At 35.0% G+C, this 21,889-nt stretch overlaps 1 protein-coding gene across 1 annotated transcript in view; it reads left to right on the top strand.

Moving 5' to 3' along the window:
* The window catches only part of XEG113 (xyloglucanase 113), a 61,603-nt gene extending 46,139 nt beyond the window's left edge, over window positions 1-15,464 (top strand). The window contains exons 7-13 of the mRNA XM_089981020.1: window positions 12,071-12,165; window positions 12,267-12,320; window positions 12,860-12,973; window positions 13,532-13,627; window positions 13,702-13,821; window positions 14,783-14,869; window positions 14,985-15,464. Of these exons, the coding sequence (XP_089837146.1) occupies window positions 12,071-12,165; window positions 12,267-12,320; window positions 12,860-12,973; window positions 13,532-13,627; window positions 13,702-13,821; window positions 14,783-14,869; window positions 14,985-15,155 (737 nt within the window). The 3' untranslated portion in view covers window positions 15,156-15,464. The remainder of the gene's footprint in view (window positions 1-12,070; window positions 12,166-12,266; window positions 12,321-12,859; window positions 12,974-13,531; window positions 13,628-13,701; window positions 13,822-14,782; window positions 14,870-14,984) is intronic.
* The last annotated feature ends 6,425 nt before the right edge of the window (window positions 15,465-21,889 follow it).

Raw genomic sequence — 21,889 nt, 5'->3', positions numbered from 1 at the left:
CTATGTCTTGATTTTGGGAATATCTTTCTAGGGCACATGGAGGATGATCTTCAATATTTTTTTGTTTTTGTTATATCCCAAGAAAACACAAGGAATAACTTTAGCGGAAAGTTTGTCATTCTTGTTGGTAAGGACAAAGCATTTACAACAAAAAACTCTTAAACCTTTTATAATTGGGAGGAGTTGTAAATAATTTTTCAATAAGAAAAAAATTTTCAATAGTATTTGAAGGCATTCCATTTATTAAATAGATCGTCGTAAGGGCGACTTCGACCTAAAATCTTCTATGAATATTTATTTATATAGAAAGTGTTCTAGTAGTTTCAATAATATGTCTATGTTTTCTTTTGGCTAGCCTATTTTATTGAAGAGTATTAGGACATGATTTTTGATGAATAATCTCATGTAAATCAAGATAAATTTTGAAGTCATTTGATAAAAATTCTCCTCTGAAATAAGATCTAAAGATTCTAATGTTGGCTTTAAATTGAGTTTTTGCATAATAATGAAAATTTTTAAAACAATCAAATACTTTGGATTTGTGCTTAAGGAAATATATTCAAGTGTGTCTACTATAATCATCCACGAAAATAACATAGTACGATACTCCTCTTTTGGATACAATCAGAGTCGGTCCCAATACATCCGAATGCACTAACTCAAATGGTTTTTTAGATATAAAATGACTAGGTCCAAATGGCAAGGATTTCATTTTACCAAGAATACAATTTTCACAAACTAAATTCTTTTTTTTATAATTTGAAAGAAATGAAAACAAATATAATTTTGATATATTAGGATGATCTAGTCTTTTGTGCCAATTTTCTATAAAATTACAAAAAATATGTTTTGATAATTCAAGGTTGTCCATTACATAGAGGTCTCCTCTTCTATGACCTCACCCAATCGGCTTTCCGGACTGAAGATCCTGTATCAAACAACCCTTGAAAGAAATTTTGCACCCATGATCCACAATTTTGGAAATAAATAGGATATTTAAATTCAATTTTGATACTATTCTAACATTTGGTACATGAAAAGTTTGATGTTTTTGCAAAGTTTTAAAACGTTTGATTTTTAAAGAAGTTCCATTGGCGGGTGAAACATAAGAATCATTTGGGTTAGTATGCCATTTAGATAGTATGAACTCATTTGGAGTCATATGAAAAGAAACTCTGGAATTAATAATGCAAGAAGTCTTACCGGGATCAATACATGTGGATATGACCACATGCATCAAAGAAAGAAGATGCTTGATTTTTAAACATTGGTTGTAATGTATCTATGAGTTGCGCTAGAGACATTGAGACAACGACATTGAGTTTTTATTTACATCATTCCTTTCAAAAGATGTTCTCACAAAAGTTGCTTTTTTTTTCATCTCTTCGATCTTCTCTTCTTCTTTTTGGGCAAAAAGGCTTGATGTGACCCAGCTCATTGCAAAAGTGACATTAATTTACTACTCTTCTTATATTCATAGAAATTTCTTCCGTGATCGTTTGAGCTTCTTGTTAAGATGGATGCATACTTTGGTGTGTATACATATAGGTATTGTTAAGTTGTACATGTATATATATATGTATTTTCATATATATATATATTTAGTTCATATAGTACATATATACATATATATATGTATACATATTTTATTTCTAATGATGTAATAGTTAAATACCTATTAAGGGTATTTTGGTTATTTCAGTCCTTGTAATAGGCTGTGCCCATTAGGGACACATTAATACTTTTACTTTATTCTTTTCTTTTTGTCCTTTTATGTTTTTATAGGGACTATTTGGTCAAATATCAAATAGAGTTGTTGGGTTCTTTTTTGACTACAATAGAGCTATTGAAACAGTCCAACAACTCTATTGAGGTCTTCCTCTCTTTTGTATGTGTATACATAGGAGATTTTATCTCCTTTCATTTTCTAATGCTTCTCTTGAGCATTCATGTTCAATAAGATGAATATTTTTTATGTTTTGTGTTCTTTAATGTCTTGAATGCACTTAGTGCTTGTGCTGTGCCTTTGTGCTCTTGTATTGCCCCTTAGTTGGACTTATGTATGTGCATGTGCACTTTGTGTTTATGATCTTGTAAACTCTTAGAGACCCTTATTTTGTATTTCTGCATATTTCATTACATGGTATTAGGCTAAAAAATCCTTTTTAGTATTTTGCCTCTTTTGGGTCTTGGGATTCTTTGGTTCGAGTTCACACTTCGTGATCGTTGTGTGGCTTAAATTCAAGAAAAATCTTCACTCGGTATGAATCTTATATCTTTAAGTGTTACTTGTGTTATTTATCTCATGCATTATGCATGAAAAAACACTCATTTTCTTTATCTTTGAAATATTAATTATTTTTATAAAAAAATAATATCTTTATTTTTTTTAAATTTATGTTTAGATTTATTTTTATTAAATATTTTATAAGGTTTATAATATTTGTTTGATCTTGTGAAATTATATATGTGTATGCTTTTATGAGATCTAGTTTGAATCTTAGTTTTTCAAAACTTGCTTTATTTGATATGTACTTATATGATTTAGTATTCTTGGGCATTTGATGTTTTATTTGAACAATTCATTTTTATAAATGTCAAATCATGTTCGTATTTATTATTGAACTTTGTTTTGTTTCTTTTTGAAAAATTACCATATATTTTAAAATAATTTGAAATGGTGTTGTATGCCTTTCACAAGTATAATCTTATAAAATTTTGCTTTTGTGTTTATTTTTTCTCTCTTTACTCTTGGTGAATTCTTATATGAAACTTAAAGTAGATTATAAAGTATTAAAAATTATGATCTAGCTTATAAATAAATAATTTTTATATTGATATTTGATCTTTGTGCACTTGTGATTGCTTTACATAAAGAATGAGATTGTCTATTCTTGCATAAGGTGTTGAACATGTTTTCTTATGAGAGTCATTTACTTTCATAAATGCCTTTTGTGGTTCTTTTGTGGGACAATAGTTATGTTATTGGGTGTTTCTCTTGTTGGTCCTTTTATGGTCCTTATGATTGTGTTATTTTCTTAGTCTCATGGCTCTTTAATGAAAATTATCTTACATGTACTTAGTTTTTAATAACATATCAAGTTAAGAATGATGAGAAGCTTATTTGTGTTTGCCCTTTGTGGGTGTTATAAGTGTTTCTCTCATGATTCACTTTAGTACTTGTTTGTTATTGATGGATGTGATTGTCCACTTAGATCTTTGGTGGACATGTGTGTTCTTGATTAAACTCTTGATTCATTGCATACTTGCTATTTATAAAATATTATTTTTTATATTGTTGCCTCTTTGATATATATCCTTAGTGCCTTAATCTATCACTTGCACATATGCTTAAATGTGTTCATATGCATATCTTGTGTGATTTTTCATAGCTTTTGTATAAGATGCTTGACTTTAAGTCATTAAGATTATTGCACATACATTAGTTTTTGATCTCTTTGTGAGTATCCATTATTAGTTGTATATGTGTATGCACTTGGTTTTTTATATGATTATTTGAGAATCTCTATATATGTTTTGACCCTCTTTAATGCTATATGCCATTGTTGTCTCATAGTAGACTTGTAATCTAGTTTCAACTATTTCTCTCTATAACTTGCTTATATTAATTGTGGATATGATTACATCAATTGACATCTTATTGTGCATATGATTGCACTATATTCATTCTAAGTTTTCATCTACTGTTATTGGATTTGATTTGAATTTTTTTTTTGCATCACAAATTTTTTATATGATGCATCTTTTGTTTTTGGCCTTGTTGCTTTTATTGAGCCAGAGTTATTTGTTGAGGTGAGTTGTGTGCACCTCGGTTTTGTCAATTTAGATTGACGGCTTATAGTTTTACTCTAATTGACATTTGTTTGATCTCTGGTTCCGTGAGTGTATTGTATGACTCATTTGGATATTTGACTATTTATATTATAAATTCTTATAATTATGTTTATTTGTGATGGCTATATCTATTTTTAAAACCATGGTATTTCAAAAGGTTGTGAAATTTAATATTTCTGCCTTGATTTGTATATCTTTTCCTTACCTTTTTTATGACATTAGTTTGTTTTCATTACAAGCTCTCTTATCTCGTGTGTTTTCTCCTATTATGCCTCATATTTAAGTGTCATTATATGTAGACAAGAGATGTTTGTTCACACTTTTGTGTGTTTTTTTAGCCCATAAGTGACATTAAGGTCTCACTCTTGTTTTGGTAGTTGATACACTTATTTTGAGTGTCATTATATGTAGACAAAAGATGTTTATTTATATTTTTTTTTGTGTTTGTTTAGCTCATAAGTGGTTTGAGTGCGTAGACACAAGATGTTTATTCACACTTTTTTGTATGTTTGTTTAGCACATAAATGACATTAAGTTTATACTCTTGTTTTAGTAGCTGACACACTTATTTTGAGTGTCATTTTATGTAGCAAGAGATGTTTTTCAATGTGGTGAGTTATGTGCACCCATTGGTTATACTCTTAATCTAGTTGTTGATTCACTTGTTTTAAGTGTTATTTTATGTAGACACAAGATGTTGATAGTTATTCACATTGTTTTGTGTGTTTTAACCCATTAGTGGCATTATGATTATGCTCTTGTTCTAGTCGCTGACCCACTTGATTTTTGAGGATTAGAGGTCTAATGAGGTGATTGCTTGTGGTGGTCAAACTAGCATTAAAATTTGCTAATATCATTTATTATGTTATATTAGATTTTTAAATCTCTTCGTAATTTTTGTAAAATCATTTGCTCTTGTATGAGAAATGATTATTGAAATATTTTCATGCATTTAATATGCTTTAGTTGCATGATTTATTCCATAATTGATTGTCTTATGTGTTTTGCATAAGTTTAATTAATGCTTTCTAAGCATTTGTTAATGGAGGATATATTATTGTTACCTTGGGAGTTGTTTATGTGTTTTATTTGAGATATTGTTAGTTTTATAAGCATGTGTTCTTGAAAGATTTTTATTGTTATCTTTTTAAATCCATAAGTGATTTTTTCGTTACATGACTAATGTTGCTTCTAAAATGAAATTTATCTATGTATATTTGACTTTTCTTAAATCTTTATTGAGTGATTAAAATCATTTCTTATCTTCCGTTGGGTAAAAATAATTTGTGATTTATACTCCTTTGTGAGTTATTTCTTCATGGTATTGATAATGTTGAAAATCCATGCCTATTATGCATTAATATGCCTTTTGTGATAGATATATGTGTGCATGATTTTCATGAATGATTAAAGTGATTAATGACTATCGTGTTTGAAATTAATGTTTTTTCAAAGATAATTCTTTAAATGATTTTGAAAAATGCTAAATTACCTTGTTAAATATTTTTTTTATATATTGTATTTTTTTTTGTGTTTGGCCATCCTCTCTCCATATATATATATATACATACAATTTTTTTTTGTTAGATTGCTCTTGTTAGCTCTATTTATAGGTTTTCAAGAATTGATGATATTGAAGATCCTCTGTGTAATGGAGCGTATGCTTGATGCTTGAGCACCCTTTTAAGAAGCACCAAAGAGAAAAACTTGACGAAGTCCATGAAGACATTTTATGCAATGGATTTCTTTTTTTGTAATTTTAAACTTACAGTGAGTCACTATAAGTTTGAGAGGGGGTGTGAAGATGGATGTATACTTTGGTATGCATACATATACGTATTGTTAAGTTGTACATGTATATATGTATATTCATATATATATATTATTTATAATGATATAATTGTTAAATACATATTAGGGGTATTTTGGTTATTTCAGTTCTTGTAATAGGCTGTGCCCATTAGGGGCACATTAGTACTTTTATTTTATTTTTTTGTCATTTTCTGTTTTTATAGGGACTATTTGATCAAATACCAAATAAAGCTGTTGGTTTCTTTTTTAACTGGTCAACATAGAGTTGGCTAGTCAATGGAGCTGTTGAAACAATGCAACAACTCTATTAAGGTCTGCTTCTTTCTTGTATATGTATAAATAGGGTCTTTTATTCCCTTTTATTTTCCAATGCTTCTCCTAATCATTCATGCTAAGATGAATATTTTTATGTTTTGTGTTCTTCTCTTTAGTTCTTTAATGTCTTAAATGCACTTAGTGCTTGTGTTTTGCCTTTATGCTCTTGTATTGTCCCTTAGACTTATGCATGTGCATGTGCACTTTGTGTTTATGATCTTGTAAACTCTTAACAACCCTCATTTTGTATTTTCGTATATTTCATTAGACTTCTTTCATAATCATTGGAGTTTCTCCCATAATCATTTGAGCTTCTCCCAAAGTGAGAGAGCTTATAAGCCCTTATGTGGTTTTGGGCTTTTATATATATAGCACCGATTTTTCATCTTTAGTAGATGAAGGTTTCTTTAATTTATTTTTCTCCATAGTTAATTCTTCAAGCATTTTTACTATGAAAGGTACTCCTCTACTAAGAAGGGCTAATTTGGTCCCTTCAAATTCGAGTCTAAGTCCATTTACAAATTGGGAAAAAAGTTTTGTTTTGGTTTGATTTTAATAAAGTTCTATGTCTTAAAGGGCAATGCCACTTAGTCTCTAAAAGAGCCAATTCATTCCAAAGAAGAAAAAATTCTTTATAGTATTCCCTAATGCTCATTTTTTCTTGTGTAAACAATACTATTTATAAGTATTGTTACTAGCAAAATCAAATTTTACCAAACTTGAGTACTTTTTGATGTCAACACTATTGATAAGCCATCCAATAATTTTTGAATAACCCATCTTCCATTCTTTCCATTTTTTTTCATATTCGACAATGACTTTAGACATTTTATCTTCTTGAAGTGCTACTTCCTTGCCATTCTCGATCTTGGTAAGCATAAATTTAGGCTTTCTTTCGGTACCATCAACTAAATTCCGTAGACCCTTTTCTCATATTTTCTGTTTTACTATGGATGCCCACGTCACATAGTTTGTATCATTGGGTCTCATGGGAACGAAGATGACAACTTCTCTTTCATTTGCCATTTTTACAAAAGATAAAAAGAGAGAGAAAACTAGAAAGAAAGAGAGAAAAAAGATAGCAAAAAAATGTTGAAGTGGTTTGATGGTGCGCTTTCCGAAGCAACGACCAATGAACCAATGCTCCACCAATTTCACGATCCTCCTCTTTATCTTCACTAAAAGTCACAACCCAAGATCACCAAGGCTCCAAACAAGAAAAAGAACAAGAGAGTGCTTCTTATGGGCTTACACGAACACAATATCAAAGAGCACAAAGACCACTCTTGGGTCAATCACATAAACACGTGCACATCAGCCATTTAGGGGCCAAGAACACAATACAAATATAGAATTTTGTATTATCCAAAATGTTTGAGAAAGCATTAACATTACATGAGGGGAGGTACCCTTATTTATGCACAACAAGGCCCTTGAGAGCCATTGGGACACTCCCCAACGGCTAGAAATAGAGCCATTTGGGAGGTCCCAATGACTCTATGGGCTGATTACAAATACGCCGTCAACCTTAAGTAAAATACCTAGTCTATAAAAATAAAGATAAAAAAACTGTTGTGTCCCTAATGGGCACAACCTATTACAAAGCTATGAAAATATGAAAATACCCCTATTTGAGTATTTACCTATTACATTGATAAAATATATAAAATGTATATATGCATTATATATATTTATATACATACATGTATATGCATATATGCATATCTTAACAGGTCTCACACCATTCACAATTGCTAAGATTATAAGGATTTGGACTTGATTTGATATTCAAAGTTTCTCTAATTTCTCACCATAGTCTAACTAATTTGATCATATGATAGAAGACCCGGAATGGGAATGGCAAAAAGGTCATAAGCACTATTTGGGAAGATTTGAGTACCATTTTGTGTGTGTTTTGTTTCTTTAATTTTCTCATTTCATGATTTGCTTAAGGAATGAGCTTGTTTAAGGATTCTATGGTAAACTTTTGATAATCAGTGATCAACATAATATGGGATTTGGTCCTATCTTCCCAAATCTTTCATATTAAGTTCCTCTGCCATGTCCCGCCGATAAATTAGTTTTATTCTTTGTGGTTGGACAATATTCATTTTCTTTTGGATAGTGTGGGTTTAGGGTTCTAAGGTCATTACATACCATTCCTTTTCCAATACTTGTGGTTTTTATTAATGTTGTATCATATTGTATCGTACAATACAGTACGATACTCATTACTATGGGCAAAAGTGATACAAATACGATAAACACTCGTATCGCGATATGAGTGTGTATCATACAATACAACCTTGTATTGTGCTATATCCTACGATGCACCTTAGGGACGAAACTTGTTTTTTATTTTTTGGATTTTAAAGACCTCTTGAGGGTTGACTTTCTCATTTGTGTAGAGGCCATTAGAGGGTATTCATGCACCCTAGGAGTCGTAAGAGCGATTTGAGGGCCGATCTGTGCGCAAGGGAGAGAGCTTTTATTGTTTGCTTAAGAGTGCATTTCCACTTTTTTTTTTCACTCAAAGAAGTGGGTTAAGGTAAAAAATCTCTATTTTGAGTAAAATTACAAAACTACCCTACAAATTTTTTTCGCTACAAAAATTATGGATTTATATCTAAGTAAAAATCAAGCTCCAAACTCCTCCAACAAAGATGGTATCAAATGATCTGGCATGACAATGGAACACTCAAGTAATGAGTGAAAACCGATTGAAAATTGAGTGCAACTATTGTCGTAATATTCTTGTTTATGTAATATGAAAGCATGAGTCTTGTGACATGTTCTTAATTGCAAGATATTTAATATTTTGCATTGTTCTTGTGAGATAGTTGATGTTTGATAATGTCTTAGACTCTTATGCAACTCATAGAGACATAAATGCTTCATATGTGATTTTATGGTTGCATTTTGTGCAATTCATCATTGCTTCATGTGTTATGATTTTTTTGAAATTTTTAAAAAAAATTTATTAAAAAATTATGATTGTTTATAATACGATACAATACATATATTATTTTGGGCCCGACCGATATAGGCAACAATACGATACTTACAACCTTAGTTTTTATATTGAATATCTGTACCAAGGTTGTCCGACTAGGAAGCGGAAGCAGAAAACGGTACAGCAAGCATAAGCGAGAAACAAGGCATTTTAAAATTTATAGGAAGCAAGAAGCGAAGTATCAATTTGAAAGCGAACCATGAATAAAAAAACAATATGAGAACTGAATAGGAATCGAACAAGAAGCAAATAAAAACTAAAATAAAATTGATTATTCCTATATTTCATGATTTTTAATAAAATAATTATTTTTTTATTAAAATCTAACAATGATGATTACCAATTTAGAGAAAGCACATAAGAAGTGAGTGAAGGCGTGAGAGGAAGCACATATAATGCATAAAAAGAAACATGAGAAAATCATATAGGAAGTATGTAAGGAAGCATGAACAATGTTTGTGGGAAGCATAGGGCAATTGAAATTCCCATGAAGCTTTGGAAGCAAGGAGTATTGCTCTTCCGAAGCGAGTTTCTGGGAAGTGCACTTCCTACCTACCTAAGAAGCTTCCAGTAAGTCTGATCTGTACTGCACAAGAATCTGTATTGAAGATTTGAAGTACTACACAAGAATCTATGAATATCTTTTTGGATTACTGGCTCAAGAAAAGTTTCTCAGATACACTTTGGTACCAATAGCTTGACCTAGGCCAAAATAATTCTAAATCCTTGTTGATAAGCTTTGATATTGTTCATGTTGCTAGCCTTCCAATTATTATGCCGCAAACTAGAGGCAAGCATTTTAAGCATGACTCTCTTTGTGGATGGATATTCTCTAGTGAACTTCCATGGAGTTGGGTCAAATCTTTGATGCCATTCATGTTGCTAACCTTGCAATTGTCATGCTTCAAACCAGAGTTACCAGTCGAGGAAGCGGGAGCGGGAAGCGAGGCACTTTCAAAAATTTAGGAAGCGTGGGACCACTTAGAAGAAAATTCTGAACCGTCTCAGAAGCGACCTAGGAAGCGAACCGGAAGCGACCTAGGAAGCGAACCGGAAGCGCGTTTCCCATAAAAGGTAAACGCGCTTCCCATAAAAGGGAAGCACACTTCCCAAAAAAAGGGGACACTTCCCCTCACGCTTCGGAAGCACGGCGTTTCGCGCTTCCGAAGCGCGCTTCCCCTTTTGCTTAGGCGCTTCCGGTAACTCTGCTTCAAACTAGACACAAGCATTTTAAGCATGACTCCTTGTGGATGTGATGTTCTCTAGTGAACCTCCATGGAGTTAGGTCAACTGATAGTCCCACCATCACTTGAGCTTGATAAATTGTTGCGCCACCTAATTGATTTACTGACTTCTGAATTAATCAGAGGGGTTTTAATTTTGAATATAATAATAGTAGTGGCATTGTTGTGATGTTAAAGCTGTTTTTAAGATATTTAGATTCATGCTTATGTAATGGACCATGGTGATAACTGTAGATGGTCTTTTGATTTGTCCTACCTGTGGGGAGGATGACCCTTTTATGCTTCTACATACAATTGTAAGTCCTTAACTAGGCCTAAGTTGGATCCTTGACCCTTCAGGAAAATTGTCAGGTATTCTTTTTTGTCTTCTTGTTTACTGTTGAGGTAGATGAGGTTATATCCTAACATGATGAAGAAGATATCAGTGCATGTCAGAGCAGATGCAAGAAGCAGTTTTAAATGATTGACTGATTGACCAGATCTTGAAGAATTTGATCAGATGTCATGGGACAGAACCTAGTTTTATCCCTGTACTTCTATGATACAGTGTTATGAGATAAAAAATGGTGTAAATGTATGAAACACTTCTATTAGCATCCTTGTAAGAATATGCAACATAATTCAGGATGGGGGAAAAGACCTAAAATGTACCTAAGGAATATGATGCAGGAAAAAGAGGCGAAATGAAAGAACACTACAATATCTATGCTGGGTGCATTTACAGCAGGTATAAACTGTGACCATTTAGTTTTCATGGCTTACGGGTGAGCTGTTGAAAATCCGAAGGAGAACATAAAACCAGCCCCTTGTAATCCTTAGGGCAGCACTGGGAATTTTCCATTGCATGGCTGTATATAACAATGATTTTACAAATTATGCCACATGACTGTATATAACAAACAGACAATAGAGTTACGATGATACCCTTTTACATATAATTTTCAGCATGGTGTATCATTTTTAAGCGTTTGCAGAGAAACACCATATTTCTTTTGAGATAGACCTTTCGTAAAAATATCAGCTGTCATATTTTTATTCCAAGTTTTATTTAAACTATAGGCTCAACAAAATATAGTCAACCTGAAAACTTGCTGATCTACCATGAAAATTGGATCCAAAGCCAGTGCTTACACACTCTTGTTATCAAATAGATTGTGGACTTGCAAATGTTCATTTCCAAAATGTTCATGGAAAGACAAGTTGGGCTCTGTTTGGTAGCCGGTGTTGGAGCAGAGATAATAGGGGTGATGGAAGTGGAGAGGAAAATGAATGATGAGAGTAGTCATTTGAAATGGGGAGATTGGAAGCTATCTCCACTCTTATCTCCATTCCCATCTCTCAAATCCGGGCTACCAAACAGGAGGGCAGGGGATTCATTGAATTCGTCTACCCATCTTGCCCCCAAACAGAACCTTAGTGTTCTTTTTATAAGAACACTCTATTCAGCTTCTGACTTCATGTTTCTACTCTTTATGTTTCCTGCTCCATAAATCATAATAGCATTTTTTTTGTATGTTGGTCTTCTGCTTAATTAATGCACTTTTTTATAATTTGGTATAACTTCTCTTTGGATCATTTCCATAATGGATAATTCCATAAGTGATATTTCCTTTGACATATCTTAGTGTTCTTTCCTATTATTGCATATGAACTATAATAAATGAAATCATAAATTTCATATCTTGGCATATAGTACTATTGCAGAACATGGTTAACTTCTGTGATTTTCTTGTATTGCTATCAAATAGCATCTCTGATGAATGGATATTCATGCTAATATTAGTCATAACATAACTTTGTTCATCATGTTTCTTTTTCTCCTTGAATGCAGGAGGATTTTTGGCATTTAAGCCATCTATTCCTAAGAGTGAATTGCTTGATGGGCCACATACAGTTGAATCACACTTTTCTCTTGTTAACTACCAGGTATGTTTTGTAGGAACCCTTTAATTTCATGTCTTTATTAATTTGGTGTTGGTTATGTATTTTTTTGAACTGGCTTGATTTTTTGAGATGGATCTCTTCAGGTGAAGCAAGTAAGGCTCGCTCTTGCTGTTGCTTTATTGTTGAACAGAACATTGGTAAGTGCTGATGAAATATGAAACCTTATGATTATGAGATGGATTACTTTAAAACTTTAAGACAGTTTGAGTGATGATTTCATTGCTGACTGCCACAAGTGTGAAGCGACATGATTTATGATGTGCAATGTAAATGAACCCATACGGACCCAAGAGGCTTCATGATGATGATGATGTTGATAATGATTTTACACTATGACCCATCATCACTGGGTTCCAACTGTACCGAGTTTGGGGTTACAGGAACTGGAGAAATTACTTCCATTTTCTTTTGATTGATATTGTAAAAAAAGATATTCCCTTGAAACATTTGGCTGATTTCAGCTTTTTCAATTGCATGTTTTACTTTGTGAAGACTTTGACTTGACTTTAGTTTGGGATTGAAGTATTTAGGTTACTGTGAGATGTTTATGTCAAGATAACAAGACAGTCTCTCTCATATGTTTAAAATTTTAAGAGGATCTTGACATCTTTTGGCCTTTTTTCTGTGCATTTTCGTCTATCAAAGTGCTTGTGACTAACGTTGATTTCTTATTTAGGTCATGCCTCCATTATGGTGCAGGTTGGATAGATTATGGTATGGACACCCTGGGGTCTTGCCGGGGACAATGACAAGACAGCCTTTTCTCTGTCCTATGGATCACATATTTGAGGTATTGTTTATTTGACAGTGGCATCATTATTCTTGCAGAATATGAACAATGCATCAACAGTTTTGTTGACATCCTTGATCCTTCCAAATAGTCTTCCACTACAGTGTGCCAAGGCTCAATAAAATGTTTCATCGTACTTCTTGCATTACTTGTATCACTGCCTTTCCAGCTGAAATCCTGCCCAAGGCTGCCAATTTTCTAAACTTAATTTGAAGGATTCCTTAAGCAGAATTAGAAGGTGTTTTCCACAATCCAGAGTATAACATTCCTCTGGGTGTGACCCTTGATGTCTCCTATACCCTGTTAAACACGGAGGCTCAAACTGCTGAGCAGTTTATAGCCCAGCGGTTAACTGCCAATCCAAGTACACTATTACACTAGTAGAGGAGCACCAAGTTTAGACGACTTTCCAAGAGCATTAGAACTTTGATGATCTGATTCTAATTACTCTTTGTTGCTGTGTTATTTGATTATAATATTTTCTGAAAAATAGTCCTGTAGCCATAGCTGTCATGTTTTACATATGTTGTTTACAAGCGTTTTGTGCTATAAATGTAGGTAAACGTGATGATGAAACTATCAGAAGAGGAATTTGGGCCAAGGATAGATTTCAGAGAGTACTCTTTCCTTGAGAATCCATTGCTGCCTAAATCAGTATGATCAGTTTTAGCTGGAAGATAGTTTTTTCTAGAATTCATTCATGCTAATCACCATTCTTCTGTCTGCAGATAAAGGAATCAAGGCTAGATGTACAACTCTGTGATCCAGCATCACCCAACTGCCAAATATCCAACACCACCATACATCCCGGGATACTGAGCTTTCCAAAACATAGCACAGAAGAAATGGTAAATCATAAAATTGAGCTGGTGATATGTGAATAAGTTAATTTTGGTCTGTCACTATTCCAGTTACCTCCACCTTGAGTGTCTGTGTGATCTTATAACCTTAGCAAGATGTTATTCTTAAGTTTAATAGCTATTTATAAAATCTGAATTCGCCAAGTATGCCATAAAGTAAACTGCAATATCAGATGACTTAGGAGGTCCTGCAGAAATCAATAAGAAATATGCTTATCAAGATCTCATGGGACTTATTGCATGAACCTTATATCTTTTTACAGGATACCTATATACTTAAGGATTAATGTGGTTTTGTGTACTGCTAATGCATGATTCTCTCAAGTTTTACCTTGTCCGTGCTAATGTATTATAGTTGTTCATATCTTATACTTGAAAATCCTGTTTGTGGAGGTTTAATATTAAGGAAAGCACCAAGTGTTGGTGTCACGTTTAAGAATTGTTAGAAGCATGCAACATGCACTTTGCCATTGTTGATGGAGCACCATGATCTTATTCTGGCAACAATCCAAAGCATGCCTACACATTACCTTGATACTGCACAATTAAAGGCTAACACCACTTGGGATTGAATGAGATAGTTGGATGGTTAGCTTACACCATCATAACTGAGGGGTCTCAGGTTCAAATCCTGCAGGGGTTATCCCCCATCTTGCCTATCAAAAAAATCAAAACATGGCTAATAGCACTTGGTTGAAGGATGTGCTACATAGAGAATAGGAAAATGATATGGTCTGGTATCATCTCTTCTTGGCATTTTGGAAGGTGACTTTGCCTTTTCAAAAGTTCAGTCATACTGCATAAAGAATGCATTTTGAGGTCATGTTTCTTTGAATTTACCCTTTTTGAAATTTTAAGTTTCTGTGTACATAGAAGAAAGGCACACCTGGTTTGTTGTTGGTGTTTCTTTATCAAACATAAAACTTACCAAACACTAATTGCATTTCAGTTTAAGAGGGTCTTCTCTGCCTACAAGGATGTAAAGATTATAGAGTTCTCATCCATGGATGATGCCTTCCAAGGATTTAGTGACAAGGTAAATTATGCTGCTTTTCTCCTTTGGATTTTGTTACACTTATCTGTAACTGAGTTCTAATCATGATTTGTCGTCATGATGAATGATGGGTGACAATTTGTTACTGGAAATACAGTTGAGAGAAGAGAAATTCAGACGCCGTGTGTCACGTTATATGGGGATATGGTGCTGTGTTGAGCAACGACAAATTGGCCACATCTATTATGACATGTACTGGGATGAGAAACCTGGTTGGAGGCCTGTACCTCCAGCAAATGCAGAAGAAAACCATCCTCCTTGGATCTGACCACGACGTTAATAAGTATTGCATAGTTACAGAAAATGATAGAGCGAAACCAGGTAACAGGTAGCAGCTATCTGGTGCACGAGGCATTTGTTGTCAATTTTTCTATAATACACTGCAAAATAGATCGGCAAAAACTTTGTATTATTTTTTTTCTCAAAATATATCCATCTCGGTTTGTGATTTAGCTTAATGCATATTTAATCTTGCGGAAGAGATGTGGTGATTCAAATCAACTCACTGTTTGAAAGGTGGCCTGCAGCCAAACAGTCTTGAATCTGGCCTATTAGATAAATCATTGATCAGTTTAAATGTTGTCAGAGTCATTAAGCTTTCTAATTTCATAGCTCTCAGCCTGGTTAGAATGAGTTTTGATTGATGATGATAGGATTTGGAAAGACAAATCTCCTGACTGGTTCCCAAATCCTAATACGTTATGATGTATTGTTTTTTGTAATCTGGTAGGGGTCTGCCTAACCTCAGATTGCTAATAAGAAAACGGAAAGTAAAATAATTTAATGCTATTCGATGTTTGTGGTGGCAGCTACATCCTCAGCATGCCTGTATCTAAGATCCATGTTGGGGCACAGATTGTATCTCTGTTGCATAATTTGAAAATGCTTTTCGTTAACTAAACAGTGACCATGAAAAGATTAAAAAGGGAAAATAAAAGATAAATGGGTTTCTGATACATTCTGTGTACTTTTTGCACTTTCAATACTGGATGGATCTATAGGACGACTATTAGGCCCGCTTTACTATATGGTGCGGAATGTTGGGCTGCCAAGAGACATCATATTCAAAAAATAAGTGTAGCTGAGATGCGTATGCTGAGATGGATGTGTGGAAATACAATAAAAGATAAGATTCGGAACGAGGAGATACGTAAGAAGGTAGGCGTTGCACCCATTGAAAATAAGATGAGAGAGAATCATTTACGCTGGTTTGGACATATTCGGCGAAGGCCTAATGATGCTCCAGTTAGAAGGATGGAGAAATAAGAAAATATATTAGTTAAAAGAGGTCGGGGTAGGCCTAAGAAGACATGGATGGAGGTGATAAAAAAGGATATGAATGCTTTGAACCTCACCGAGGACATGGCATTAGATAGAAATGATTGAAGGAGAAGGATTCATGTGGAAGACCCAGCATTATTTTCTTTTTTGGTTCATATCGTCGACTCCAATTGTTTTGGGATGAAGGCGTAGTTGTTGTTGAATACTGGATGGATCTCTCTTTCTGTTTGAAATTCCATTGGGTTCAACATAAGCCATCCTTCAGTCACGGAATATCAGGGTCTACAATGTTATGTAATGCCAGAATGCTGGAGCAAGCATCAAATATGTCTCATTCAGGTGCCGCTTCATCACATTCCATTGCATGAAAGCCTATTCGCCAACATCAACATATTGTTAAATGGATTGGAAGCTGTTGTACTGTAGCAATTTAAAACCATTCTCTTAGCATCTTTAATCTTGGCAAACTTCATGATCTAACAAACTGGCCTTTGATCATTTGAATAAGGTAAATTTACACAATTTTTGTCATTGTCAATCCTTTTGGGCCAGCAAGCTCAGGGAAGGACACGTGACGTGTCAAGAGCACGCCAAGATGACTGTGAAAAGCTCAATGATGGAGATGGATGTCTGCAGGCAGGCCAGGTGAAAAAGTATTCTCAGGATCATCAAAAGAGTTATCAGTAGAAAAAGGAGTTGGCAAAAGCACGAGCTAAGCCAATGGGCCTTAAACCGAGTTAGCATAGAGAAATGGGGGATTGGGATCCAACTGGAAAGTGGGCTCTCTAAAGAACTCATGTCAAAGGGGAAAAATGGTGAGGCCCCACTAGGATTCGACCAGAGATTCCTCAGACCTGCCAAGTCCCCCTAGACCCCTAAGGAATGTTAGGGTTCTTGGGGCTACACATGCGCTACAATGGCAATTACAATGGGAAGCAAGGCTGTAAGGTGGAGCGAATCCGGAAAGATTGCCTCAGTTCAGATTGTTCTCTGCAACTCAGGAACATGAAGTTGGAATTGCTAGTAATCGCGGATCAGCATGCTGCAGTGAATATGTACCTGAGCCACATACACACCGCCCGTCACACCCTCCCTAGATACAATATGGTGAGAAATTTTGAAGTGGTTAGCAACAGTAGAGTAATCTGCCTATGGGACCAAACCAAGATTACAGTGAAGGTGGCCTTACCCTTAGAGCAAATTATGCCAGTAATCGTGGACTAGAGGGGGGAAATTTTGGTGATTTCGGGAATTTACGCCTACAACGAAGTCTGTCTGAGCAGTTCGCTATGGCAATGTTTGAGACAACATCCAAATGATGGGCTAGGGCTGTACAATGAGCCGAGCTAACTTGACCTCATCTCAGACTTGTCTGACTAAGTAAACGAGTCGAGTTTGATCAAGCATTCGAGTCGGATTAAGCTCGGCTAATAGATTTATATGGTGGGTAGTTTTAGGATATGTATCAATTTTGTAGAATGACATGCACAGTAATAGGATTCACCCAAGTGGGTGGGACGATGGACAGCTATGAATGAGGTTTGGTGTGCAAATCTCGCCTTTTACACACTGTTGCATCATTGTTTTTCAATTAAATCCATTCGGCTCGAGTTTGAACCCAAGCCAAGTTTGTGAAAGGAGAGGCTTCACTATTACTCACTTGGACAGTGACGCTTTCAATGCCATAATTGGAGCATGTGGCTTGATGGAATTAGAAGGTGTGGAAGGAAAACAAGGTAGACGCCTTGGAGAAATAGATAGAGAGATCCATCTTAGAGAGGAACTCCACCTGCTCCATGATATGGAGGAATCCAAGTGGCATCAAAAGTCTGGATGTAGATGGCTAAAAGAAGGTGATAGAAACTCTCCCTTCCTTCACTCTTTGGCCAATAAAACATTTGCTGGATGAAAATCCATGTCCAACGCATACGTTCACCTAACGACATGAAAGTGGAGGCAATCAAATACTTCTCGTCCCTCTTCCAGGGTGGAGGTAACCCGCGGGTCAGATTCTCAAAGATCATGATGCTGAGGGACACAATTAAGGAAAATAACTCGTGCGCGGATGTGAAGGATGATAAAAAAAAGGCTATTTTTTTAGATGGACGGAGAAAGTGAGCTAGGGCCAGATGGATTTCCAGGGATCTTTTTAGAAAAAAAAATTAGAATATTATGGGGAAAGATATATGCAAAGCAATTATGAACTTTTTTTTTTTTCACTTTGGAAGATTACTAAGAAGGCTAAACTGCACCAATATAGTTTTGATCAGCCAGTCGGTGAAGCGAGAGCAGGAAGCTAGGCACTTCCAAAATTTTATGAATAAAGAAGCACGAGAAGACTTAGAAGTGAAACAGAAATCATTTCGAAAGTGACTTAAGAAACAAACCGGAAGTGACCTAGGAAGCGAGGGAGAAGAAAAAAAATAAAATACAAAAAAAAGTAAAGCGAGCTTTCCTTAAATGGGAAGCACACTTCTCCTAAATTGGGAAGCGCACTTCCCAAAAAATTTTTGTGCTTCTTCGCACATTTTGGAAGCACCACGTTTCGCCATTCCAAGACGTGCTTTGAGAAAGCACGCTTCCCCATATAGAATAGCACTTCCGGTGACCCTAGTTTTGATCCCCCAAAAAGAGGAGTTTCATGAAAAAACCATGGCCTTTTTTGGGTTCACATTTGCTGCCAAGTAGAGAATTCAGCAGCAGTAGGGGAATTGGCCAAGGTGACTCACTTTCCCCCTATTTGTTTTTGTTGGTCATGAAGAGACTCACTCATCACCTAAATTAAGTGGTTGAAGAGGAAAGCATTAAGCTAGTAAATATCAAGGGCTTCAAGTGGCATCATTTCTTTTATGCCTATGTTGCCCTCGTTTTCATCCAAGACAAAAAAAGTTCTTTGCTCAAGTGTATTAAGGGGTTCGAGGAAGAAGCAGGTCTCGAGGTAAGGAAAGAGAAGACAATTATAGTGCCTTTTAACCTCCCTCATCTTGCAATCAGGCACATCCAAAGGAAGTGCGGTTGGAGTATTGCGCATCTACCATTATAGTATCTCGTCCTTCGATTATTTAAGGGAACATTAAAAAAGGCTATGTGTGAGAAAATGACTATTAAAGTTTAGAAAAAACTCGACTTGTGGAATGAAAACAGTTTTATCTTTAGCATGTCATCTGCTTTTGATTAATTATGTTCTAACCTCACTGCCAACATATTTGGTGAGTGTGTTTAGGTTACTTGCGGCCACTGTTAATGTAACGCCCCAAGTTTAACACAAATTTTTGAACCATTTTTTTTTGGAAACACACGATAGATTTGGGCTCGCCACAAACAAATAACTGAACAAACCATCTTATTGAAAATTCAAGTTCATAAATTTAGAAATCAGTAGAGTAAGTCTCATAACAAAACAGCCCCAAAACCAAATCCCTCGAGCAACACACACGTCGAGCCTTGTTCAACGCCACACCATCAGTCAGAACCTGTAACATTTTCAACGGAGAGGTTAGCCTCTCAAGTACGACAGTAAAGATCAAAGCATGTGAAGACATGGCATTAGAAAATCATTTGTATGTATAGAAATATGTTCAATTGCGAACTTATATACATATTCTTTTTCCATGTTGTCCCTGGACCACAAAAGTTAGGGTTGACCATTAGTCAAAACCCAAGCCATCAATTCCAATAGTCACATACAGAGGACCGCGGTACCCACGGTCGTTGCTCCCACTAGGGCGATCCAATGATCGGGAGGTCCCATAGTGAGCCTTTCAAATTGAGCTCAATCAGTAGGGCTAGTCACCGGGCTTTCCCGTGTAACTATCCAGGTTCCCCTAGGACTACCGGGCTGGGTGGACCGAGGAGACGCCTTGCTCTCCCAAAAATACAACAAAAATCCCGGAGCCTGGTACCACCTACCCTCTCCGTAGGCAAACAGAAATCCTGACTTATTATACTCCCTCAAGAGGAGTTCCAATTCCCCATTTAGGGTACACGACATATGTACAACTTGGTCCAGGGTACAAGGGATAAGGTGTTTTCACAAACACAAGAGATTTATAATAGAGAAACAAAAGTATAGCACACAAAAAAAAACAGACACATTTTTTTTTCGTGCACATTATCCAAACACCCCCATATAAATTGTCATTGGGATTTTGTTTCACATTTCCTACTTTATATCTGAACTAGAATGAATCGCTTTCAAATATACAAAACCTTTATACCAGAGATTTGAAAACAACAACTTTGGTCATTTTAACATAGACTCATAAAAACCCAGTCAAACGGTCATAACTGAAAAAAAAACTGCACCTTTCAAAAACCTTTAACAGTTTAAATCTGTCCAAAACAGAGTCTCTTGAAAAACTTTTAGAAAGGCTATGTTTGCTGAAAGTTAGAACTCAAACCCATCCAACATCACTCAAGGAACAATTAAGGATTATCTCGATGTTTCCAATGTGCCAAGGCATGCCATAAATTTCATCGGATCGTTGAGATTTGCATGTCGAAAGGTGACCTAAGTTGTATTCATGTTCCTACAATCTGACAGAAACCAGGATGTCCTTAAAACCATACATGACCCAATCCGGTCTGTAAGCATGCTAACAACGTCCCTGCCATGCTAAATCATCTACCATCATATGCTATTGATATAATACCCAGCCATCTAATTAAGGTAATACAAAGTACGTGTATTCCCTAATGTACTAGTGATACTTATAACTCACGGCTACACAAGAAATCTATACTCATCAAAATAGTTATGTCATAATCTGTCTAAACAAGATATCTCTTGATAACCTAAAAAAAAAACTATATACAATTTTTTTGTGTTATCTGAAATTTAGAAATTTCATTCTTTCCTTAGTTTCATATTCAAGTTTTCATTAAAAACTATATATATATAACCTGAATCTGGTCCAAAATCATGAAATCAAGCCTCTGTAGTGTTAACCATCCACCATCATATCTTATTAATACAATACTAAGCCATCCCACAAAGTTAATAAAATGCTTGCCTAATTCACTCATGTAATAATAATAATAATATCTATATTTAATACCTGTTTGCAACCACTACTCTGTACAGATCTTTATTATTAGAATACCTACATGACTTCAAACAAGGTAGTCTAACTGCACCTAACGTCAAACCAAGGTCTTATGTTATTATTATTTTTTTTCTATGTTTAGTGACATCTGTACCAACTTAGACATATGTGTACAAAGTCACCAACATACTGAAAACACACCCTAACGTATGGTCCAGTATCCATTAACGTGTAGGTCAGACTTTTATTTTTCATTCTTTTGAAACCCAAATGCTTTAATTGCAGAACTACATTTTAAAAAAAAATTAAGTAAATAACACAAAACCTTTCATTCATATACATGCTGCACATAGTCATAAACCTCAATCTAAACTGTCGTACCTTTTTTTTTTCTTCCAAATCGAGCTCCGGTTCTTCGATTCCCTATGCAAGAAGATGGCGAACAACACGTTTCGTTGTACCAGCTTCTCTGTTGATCTCAAATTCTCTTTCCCCCTCTCTCCTTTCTCTAAAAGCTTGATTGAGGATGGAGTCTATTTCTCTCTTTTTTTTTTTCTGTTTCAACGTTACCTCCTTTTCACCACTATCTCTCTCTTCCTTTATGGTCACCTTTCCTTTACGTTATTAATTTTATGAGTCAACCCAATCTTCCAGCCACCTCCTTTCCTTATGCTAG

Source organism: Nuphar pumila, chromosome 11, assembly GCF_984573655.1.
Source record: "Nuphar pumila chromosome 11, dmNupPumi1.hap1.1, whole genome shotgun sequence".
NCBI lineage: Eukaryota > Viridiplantae > Streptophyta > Magnoliopsida > Nymphaeales > Nymphaeaceae > Nuphar > Nuphar pumila.
Note: the sequence above shows the minus strand (reverse complement) of the source record. Positions and strands in the feature narration are given on the sequence as shown.